The 9,087-nt window shown below is 54.9% G+C and overlaps 1 protein-coding gene across 2 annotated transcripts; it reads right to left on the reverse strand.

Moving 5' to 3' along the window:
• Positions 1–712: 712 nt before the first annotated feature.
• Positions 713–6,920, reverse strand: LOC123822890 (leukocyte immunoglobulin-like receptor subfamily A member 6). Of its 2 annotated transcripts, XM_045845045.1 has the most exons (13): positions 6,877–6,920; positions 6,720–6,755; positions 6,255–6,530; positions 5,809–6,114; positions 5,294–5,590; positions 4,743–5,045; positions 4,410–4,460; positions 2,927–3,049; positions 2,540–2,582; positions 2,424–2,461; positions 2,137–2,189; positions 1,176–1,340; positions 713–1,096 (listed from the first exon to the last, which is right to left on the reverse strand). In XM_045845045.1, the coding sequence occupies exons 1-13, from the start codon at positions 6,908–6,910 to the stop codon at positions 950–952; spliced, it is 1,872 nt and encodes a 623-aa protein (XP_045701001.1). In that variant the 5' UTR covers positions 6,911–6,920; the 3' UTR covers positions 713–949. The 2 variants fall into 2 exon arrangements, with proteins under 2 accessions (XP_045701001.1, XP_045701002.1); XM_045845046.1 differs by lacking the exon at positions 5,294–5,590.
• Positions 6,921–9,087: the final 2,167 nt, after the last annotated feature.

Consider the following 9,087-nt stretch of genomic DNA (forward strand, 5'->3'; position numbering starts at 1 on the left):
GTTCAGAGTTTCAGATTTCACCCCCATAAGAGTAAAATCATATGTTTCTTGTCCTTTTCTGTCTTATTTCACTTAGCATGATGCTCTCCAGATCCATCCAAGTTGTTGCAAATGGCAGTAGTTCATCTTTCTCAGCTGAGTAATATTCCATTGTGTGTATTTCCACACCTTTATCCTGTCATCCGCTGGAGGACACTTAAGGTTGTTTGTATGTATTTACCTTTTTTTTTCTAATATAGTCATTCATGGTTCCTAGTTTTCCATTTCATAGGTCTGCTATGTAATATTTGCATGATCATTCACTTAAAGTATTCTCTCAGTTTGGCTTTTTTCTTTTTCTTTGTTTTTTAGGGATTTTTAAATTTTTAAAAGTTAAATTTATTGGGCTGACAATGATTAATAAGGTTGTTACAGGCTTTTTTCTTGTTTTTAAAAATCTTATTTATTTATTTTTAGAGAGAGGGGAAGGGAGGGAGAAAGAGAGGGAGAGAAACATCAATATGTGGTTGCCATTCATGTGCCCCCAACTAGGGACCTAGCCTGCAACCCAGGCATGTGCCCTGACTGGGAATCGAACCAGCAACCTTTTGCTCTGTAGGCCAGCACTCAATCCACTGAGCCACACCAGCCAGGGCTGTTACAGGTTTTTCAAGTGTACATTTCTATGATACATGATCTCTATATGTCATCCCACTTTTCTTTTGGTTTTAAATTTATACATTGATTTTTGAGATGTCTGTTTTGTTTTTATTCTAAAATGTAGGAATATTGGTTATCTGTGACTATAGGAACAGGGGATTCCCAGAGAGACCCCGGAGGTACTGGGGGCCCACATCAGGTCTCTGGGCTGGCTGAGGCCCCTAGTAAGTGCCCCTGGGGGCAGCTTCTGTATCTTCTGGGGCCAATGCAGGCCCCCTCCCTGGAGTGCAGGGTTGGGGTCCTTCCAGGGCTACTGGATGGCTAGAGCAGCATACACACTGGGCTCATCTGGGGGCTGCTCTGATGGGGAGGAAGGGGGTGCACTTGTCTCCCATCTGATGCCCAAGTGGGTCAGCTGGGCGTAGGTCACATCCTGGGGGGCAGCAGAGGCAGCAGCCTGGAGCAGGGGGACAGTGAGAGGGGTGAAAGGTGGTTGGGGTTGGGGAAGCCTGGGGTCTGGAGAGGGTGGGACCCACCTGACTGTCCATCTGTCTGTCCTCTTCTGCTTGTTTGTCCTTCATGCCCAGCAATTCCTCTGACAGGGGGGAAGATGAGGGGGCCATTCCCTGCCTGAGCCTTGATCTTGAGCTGGTTACCTGGGCATAGGTCTCTCCCTGGGGGTCGTCATGGGTCCTGTTCTGCTGCAGAGAGACAGTGAGACAAAACCAGCGTGTCCTTGACCCCACAGTTGAAACCCTCCAGTCATGTGTCCACACAGTGTCAGAGTGACGACTTAAACTTCAGATCAGATGGGGTCAGTCTCCTGATGGAGCCTACAGGGACTCCCTCAGCCTTGGGGCTCCTGGTGCTTTTACGGGTCTGACTCTTAACCTAACGCTCTGTCTGTTGCTCATTCAGCTCCAGCCACAGGGCCCATCTGGCTGAAGCAGCAGGCCCTACCTCAGGACCTTTGCACATGCTGTTTTCTCTATTCTCTCCCCTCACCACACACTCCTCCCCCTGCTCTTGCTTCATTCTCCTTCATAGCACTTGGCTCTCAGGACACCATCTGCCTGTTTGCAGGTGTCTCCCTCACCCACGGGGGAGCTGGAGGAGTGTGGGGACAGGCTGCTCAGGGCTGCACTGTGGCACCAACATGGAGCTGGTAACCAGTGATCTCCCATCACAGCTGCTGAGTGAGTGAGTGACAAGACCCTGGGACGTGCAGGTGGTTCACTCATTCATTCCTCCTCCTGAGACCTGGGGCTACACAAGTTCAGATAGAGGGTGAAGGGCTAGCGGAGAGGACTACCCATGAGGGGTCATGAGGACATAAGAGAGCTGGAGGAATGAGTCACACCAGGATGACCTGGTGCCCAGAAGGAGAGGTCAGTGTAGATGCTGCTGAGAACCAGGGGAAGTGAGGACAGGGAGTGACCACTGGAGTAAACTGGGCAGAAAGGTCCTTGGTGGCCTGTACAGCAGCAGGAGTCTCACCCAAGGGTGCAGTTCCATGCCCTCCCCAGGCTGTGGGTCCTTCATGGCAGCATCTGCTAGGGCAGAACAAGGTGTTTCTCCTGGCAGGGTCCCTGAGATCTCAGGGCTGCAGACCCGCCAACTCCCAGTTGGGTCACTAACCCAGGGGTGAGGTGAAGGGCCAGGTCAGGCTGTGTGGATTTCAGTCCCTCTCAACCCTGACCCCACAGCCTCCCAGGCTGTCCCCTCCCCCATTGCTTCCTGAAGTCCTTGTGCCCCCTCCCCAGACAGCTGTCCCTTCCTCTCACAGAGGGGCTCTTCCTGGTTGTCCACAGCTGGGTTGGATCTGGGGGAGGAGACAGGGGAGTTAGGGACAGGGCACGTCCTGTGTGGACAGGAGTCGGGTCTTCGGGGCAGGAATTACCTGGTCTGTAGGCCTCTGTCCTTGGAATCCAGCTCTGTGGCCCCTGCAGGAGGTCAGATATCAGCCTTTCTCTGGGCTGGTGAAGAGGGACAGTCTTAGCATTGGGAGAGTTGGGACCACCCACCCACTGTGTGATTCCAGAGGAAAGAAGGAAACCTTAACACACTTGTGTGTATGTTTCATGTTTTAGGAGATCGAAAACAATGAAAGATTACCTTACATTTGCACATCTCTGCTGCAGTTGAGTGTTTTCTTCATAGATTTTCTGATGAGAGATTCTGGAGAAATCTGTTTCTCAGATGACCTTCTCCATCTATTTGTTTTTCCTGCAGCAGGTGCTCTGAGCCCCTCTCTCCTGTGACCCAGGTCACCCCATTCCCTACTCACCTGATGTCCCGCCTTTGCTCTGACACCAGTGTCGGAGGAAGAAGAAGAGGAGGAGGGAGAGCAGTAGGACAAGGGCCACCAAGACCCCGATCAGCATGTTCCAGTTCCACTGGAGACCTTGGGCTGGAGTGACATCATGAATGAGCCAAAGGTGCCATTTAATGAGTACCTACTGTGTGTGAGGCACATGCTGGGGTCTATTGTTCATCTTCTCTAACCTCATAGCCCTTATATACCAGGGATGGCTGACCCACTGATCCGTCCACTGTGGCTCAGAGAGGTTAGCACCTGCCCCAGGTCACCCAGCCTAGCCAGGGCAGGGCTGGGACTTTACATGGGAACTTGTGTTCCCTGTGCTGTCCTCCTGCTGCCCCAAGTGGACACCAGCTCTGAGCTCTGAGCTCCTCATCTGCAGAGGTCTGTCCTGTCTCACCTGGAGCTGAGGGTCCTTCCTTATTACCTGCCCCCAGCACAGCAGGGACACAGCAGGGGCAGGGGTATGCGGTGAACCCTGATGGCCCCTTCAAATGGTGGGGCTGGGCTGGGGCTCTGCCTTCCTGAGCTTGGTGAGGTTCCTTATGTCACTAATGTCACTGCAGGCCTATGAGCAGGAGGGGACCTAGGGTGAACAGACATGAACCCAACTTTCAGAGAAGAGAATGGATTCTGGGCCCCACAGCAGGAGCAGCAGAGCTGGGACCTGAACCAGGTCTCACTCCAGCTCTTGTTCGCTCCTCTGAGCTGAGTCTGAGCTGATAGAAAGAACTTATGTTCCCAGATCTTGTCCTGTCTGTCCCTCCCTGTACAGTGTCACCATCCCTGCTACAGAGGGGACAGTTCCCATAACATCATGTCCTTGGTGGCTTTCCTGTGAGGCCCCCTCCCAGGAGGTCAGAGCCAGAACTGAAAGGCAATCTAAGCTCTGGGCCATGATTCTCCCCTTTTACACTTGGAGACACTGAGGTACAGAGAGGGGAAGGGTCTGTCCAAGTCAGAGCCTCCAGAAGAGCCTGAACTTGCACAGGACTCAGCCCCTGTCCCCCTGGACACACCCACCACCTCCCCACAGAGACCCTCACTTACTGCTCTGTGGTCCTGACTCCGTGGGGCCAAGGGGCAGATCCTCAGAGACTTCTGGAAACTCAGGATGGGGGTGAGGGGTGGGGTCTGCCTTCTCCCCTCTTGAGCCTGGCTTCTCCCCCAGAACGAGCCCCAACATCTCCTTTATTCATGATCACCCCTCCATCACCAGCCTCACTCACCCGTGTACAGGCCTGACACCATGGTGGGGGAGGGGTGAATCCTCAGACCTCCTAAAACCTCATGAGTTCCCTGAAATCTCTCCCTGACTTGCCCCCACCCCCCGGACTTTCCCCTGCCCCTGTCCTTGAGTATTTGTGGTGACTTGAGATCCTCTGAGAGACTCAGAACTGCCCTGGGCTGGTCTGTGCCCCCTCTGAGTGAAAGGGGCCCGGTGACTCACCAGAGGTGGAGGTGGGCCCTGTGGGTGGGGGGCTGGGGTTTCCAGAGGGTCCTGGGAAGGAACACAGAAGGGGTTGAAGGTGTGGGCTGACCCTGGGGTCCCCACTTCACCCAGACTCCTCCTACATCTGTGCTGTGACTTCTAAGATCCTCTCATTGCCCACCTGGCACCTTCTGGACCAGGTGGGGGCAGGGTGGGCAGATGTAGCAGGGTCTCTGAGGGGCAGATCTCTGCTGGGTGGCCATCCTTAGAGCCCTCTCCCTCCTCTTCCAGCCCATAATTCCTCTGGTGACCAGGACCTGAGCTAACAGTTCAGTAAGACAGAGGCCTTACCTGAGATCAGGAGCTCCAGGGGGGCACTGGGCTGTGACAGCAGGTAAGGGAAGGTGTTGAGTGAACTGTAGCACCTGTAGGTGCCCCCATGGGCTGAGGTCACAGGACCCATGGAGAACTCTGCCTGCTGCTGCTGAGCTTGGGACTGTGATCTGAGATGCAGGGGGGGATGGGCTTCTCCCTCCTTGGCCAGAAGGAAACTGTCCCTCCAGCTCTGTGACTGACACAGCAGGGTCACGTTCTCTCCTGAGACCACTGTGGGTCCTGGCTGCATTGAGAGGGAGGGTCTGTCACGGAGCCATCCTAGAAAGAAGGGGGCAGGTGAGGGGCTGCCACTCACTTCTGACCTGAGAGTCACCAGGTTCTTTTCTGAAGACCCTCCTCTCTGTCTCTGTTTTCTCTGTGTCTCCCACTCCCCTCTGATCCCTTGTCTCTGTGTTTCTTTCTCTCCCTGGGGACCCTACAACCATTGTCTTGGCCATCACCACCTGAGACCCCCAGCAGGGCCTGAGCAGACTCTGGGCCCCAGACTGAACCCACTGGCTCCTCACCTGCCACCAGGATGTCCAGGGGGTCACTGGGGGCCGACCACTCAGAGGAGAGGTTGTGTCCACCATAGCACCTGTACCGGCCCCCATGGAAGACATTCACAGTGCCCAGGGGGAAGTCGGCCTGAGAGAGCCCAGCCTGGGCCTGCAGGACAGAGCTCTGGGGAAGGCCCTCTCCCCACTCCTTGGACAGAGCAAATCTGTCATAGCCGATGTCAGAGCAACACTGGAGGGTCAGGCTCTGTCCATAAGCCACGATGGGGCCCTGCTGGGTCAGGAGGGAGGGCTTCCCTGAGCTACCTGCAGGGACGAGACAGGAGTGACAGGGGCTGCTCCTCCCATGAACCCTCCTCCTCGCCTGGTCCCCAGGACCCACTGTCTCTCTCTCTCTGTGTCTCTGGCCCAGGAGCCCCTGTGCTCCCCTCACCCCACCTCCCACATGGGGCTCCCCTCTCAGCAAAGACCCCAGTAACCTGTCTGGCACCTCAGTTCATGGATGGGACCAGAATGGGACTCACCTGAGACCAGGAGTTCCAGGGCATCACTGGGCTGTGAACACACCTGGGGTCTGTTCCTGTAACAGCCATAGCATCTGAAAGTCCCGCTCCGTCTGGGGATCATGGTGCTCAGAGGAAACAGGGCCTGGACCTGCCCACTGGCGTGTTGCTGTGAGTCCAGGGTCCAGGAGAGCCTGTGTTCCCCTTCCTTAGTCAGAATAAACCTGTCAAATCTTTGCTGCGAGCCACACTGGAGGGTCACATTCCCTCCAGAGGTCACAAGAGGGCTGGGCAGGGCTGAGAGGCTGGGTTTGCTGTAGTAGTATCCTAGGAGAGGAGGCAGCATGTTAAATGGGGTCACACCTTACCCATGTCCCCCAGGGCTGGGCTGTGAGCGGGAGACCCCTTGAGAATATCCCCTTCCTGAGGGCAGAGCCTGAGGCTGAGACCCCTGAGGGTCCTCTCACCTGTCACCACCAGCTCCAGGGGGTCATCACACTCTAACCAGCCAGTGGGCCCGAGATAGGTACACTGATATCTCCCTGCAGTGTGCTCTGTCATGTATGTGATGGAGAACTTGACATTTTTCCTGGGCTCCAGTGGCATCTGTATGTCCCAGGATACTGGGATTCCTTCTTTATACAGACGGCACTCCAGGGCCCCCTGACACCAGATGGTCACTGAGCTCCCCCAGGGGATCACAGGGCCTGGCTTAGCCCAGAGGGTGGGTTTGGGGAGGGTCCCTAGAAGGAATCAGAGGCTGGGTCAGAAGACACTTCCACCCCCAGTCCCCAGATCTCAGACCCAAGACCTTCCCTGACATACCGCATCCATTAACCCAGAACTTATGTTCTTTATCCCCAGCTTCCTCATGGGGAGGCCCCTTGTTCTTTATGCAGAGAGGGACATGGGACCTCTGGGGACAGACTCACCTGCCTGCACTGGGGTCCTCAGGCCCACGCTCAGCCCTGCAAGAAAGTCCCTGTGAGCGATTTGCCCTGAGTCCTGAGCAGAACCCTCTTCCCTGGGAGCCTCCTGAGTCCTGGGGTCCTGACAGAGCAGGGCTTCCCCTCCCCCCTCACATCTCACCGAAGCAGAGCAGGGCCGTGAGGCTGGGGGGCATGGTGTCTCCTCTGAACCCAGCTGTGCAGAAGGAAGAGACCAAGGAGTCCTCAGTATAGACAGACTCACAGGGTGTGGCCACTGGGAGGCTGGCTGTCCCTGTCACGGGGTTGTTACATCACCAGTCCCTCAGGAAGGGGGACAGTGTATCCTCAGGAGTCCGGCTCTCATTCCTGTAATGGAGGGAGAAATAGACCCGAAGCCCCTGATGACACCCCTTGCAGGTGAGTTGACCCAGGGCACAGCCTTCCAGGTCCTCTGTCATGAGGGCCCCTTCCCCCTCAGCCTGACTATTAGCCCCTCACGGTGGGTCCTCCCCATGGACAGTAGTCCACCAGGCCCTAAAGACATGCCAGAAAGACAGGGGTCCCTGTGCCTGCAGAGCTCAGCTCAGCAGAGACATGGTCTCCTCTTCACTGTGCAGTTCAGGCGAGTGTCACTGTGACAATGAGCACAAAGGGGAAACAGAATAGGGACATGTGCCTTCCCCTGGCCCAGAGTGTGATTTTCATTCTATCATAGCTACCATCACCAACTTCTTGTTTTTTCTTAGCAACAGTGTCCACACACCTTCCTGGGGACTAGCCTCTGAGTGATTCCTGCCCCCTCAGTGCCCCTTGTTTCCTGCTTCAAGCCTCCTCCTTGTGCTGTGGTCCTGCCTTCAAAATTTAAGCAACATTGACTTGGGCCAGAATTCTGATTTTCACTTAAAGAAGGTATTTACATAAATACTCATCATCCAATGTCCTTGTATCCTTGAGTGATAATGTCCAGTTTCTGCCTCAGTTTCCTCATCTGGATCCTGTTGTCATGAACTCTCGTCCCCACGGTGGCTGTGGGTCAGTGGTGTTGGTTCATGGGAGGGAGACTTCCATTTCCAGACCAGATGAGGTCATGAGTGGGCTGGGACATGAGAGGATCAAGGTGTCCAGGGTCAAGGGCAAGATTGTAGCACCCACTTGAGACCTTGTTTTCTCTTAATACCAAGCCCAGCTACTCAAAACAGCTCTAAAGTATGTAGGCACAGACACATGCAGGAAAGAGAAATGAAAGTTCCCCAAATGGAGAGGGAACCACAGTGGAGAACAGACACTGAAACTGATGGTCCAGGTGACTGGGACCATCCACGAGTCATAAGGAGGAAATTCCCCCTTGAGTGGACAGAGAGGGACCCCAGGACCTCACAGGAAGGGGGTTAGGGAGCAGGTGAAGGCTGAAAGTGTGGTTCTTGCCCTATGTTTCTGTGCAGGCTCTGGGATGTTTCTGCCCACTCACCCAAGTTCATGGTCAGCAGTGAGCAGTCTCCCTGTGTGTCCTGAAACAGACTGAGTCCAATATGTCAGTCATGGGTGTCTGTCGTGTGTGTGTGTGTGTGTGTGTGTGTGTGTGTGTGTGTGTCTCCCATTGGATTAGCCCTGGTGGGCAGAATGCTGAGCAGATGCTGAGCCTGAGAGAGTGGATGGCATGGGGCAGGGGCAGCTGCCATAGCCCCTGGTCAGCCTGACTCCCAGGATAACCCCTGAGAAACTGAGGGAGACGAGGTGTGTGAGGAGAGACTCCTACAAGAGTGGACAGTGGAGACGTCCTAATGATGACAGATAGTGCTATGGACACTGTCTATTGATCCTGGGGACTGTCACATGCAGTGAAAGAGAGTCAATAGGAAAATATGAGTGTAAATGAAGATGAGACCTCTAGAAAGGCTTTGTGCAGGTGCTGGTCTGTGACAGGTGAGTTCAGGTGCATGGGAGTAAAACCCCTCAACTGGGAGTGAGGGTCCACAGGAGGCCAGAGAGGAGGCTAACGGGGTCTCACCCCCACGATGTCCTGGGTCTTCATGTGAGTGTGACTGTGGAGGGGAACTGGGTCACAGAAAGAGGGGCTCAGGGTCAGAGCTGTGGGTGTGTTCATTGTGTGGGGGGAAGAGAGGGAAGAGCTTAGGGTTTGTCTGATCTCTGCCTGGGTGGCCTGGGGAGACACTGGGGCTGTGCCAGGACTGACCACCCCAGTGAGGGGTCTGGGGGTGGGGAGAGGATTACAACACAGAGAGAGCCACTAGCCTTCCTGGCTGAGTGTGTGAATTTGTCTCTCCCTCCCACTTCCTCTCTCTGACTTCCTCATCTCTGTGAGCAGGAGACCTTCTCTCTATCCCTCCCATCCAGGCCCCTGAGCATGTCT

Source organism: Phyllostomus hastatus, unplaced genomic scaffold (assembly GCF_019186645.2).
Source record: "Phyllostomus hastatus isolate PE091 unplaced genomic scaffold, TTU_PhHast_1.1 phas_contig_459, whole genome shotgun sequence".
NCBI lineage: Eukaryota > Metazoa > Chordata > Mammalia > Chiroptera > Phyllostomidae > Phyllostomus > Phyllostomus hastatus.

Bases quoted from the DNA above. Each gene is read 5' to 3' on its own strand.
- LOC123822890 (XM_045845045.1), bottom strand. From the start codon at position 6,910: ATGCCCCCCAGCCTCACGGCCCTGCTCTGCTTCG. The intron at 2,583-2,926 runs GTGAGTAGGGAA...GACCTCCTGCAG, and splicing joins GAGCAAAGGCGGGACATCAG to GGGCCACAGAGCTGGATTCC. The intron at 2,190-2,423 runs GTGAGAGGAAGG...CTGCCCTAGCAG, and splicing joins CAACCAGGAAGAGCCCCTCT to ATGCTGCCATGAAGGACCCA.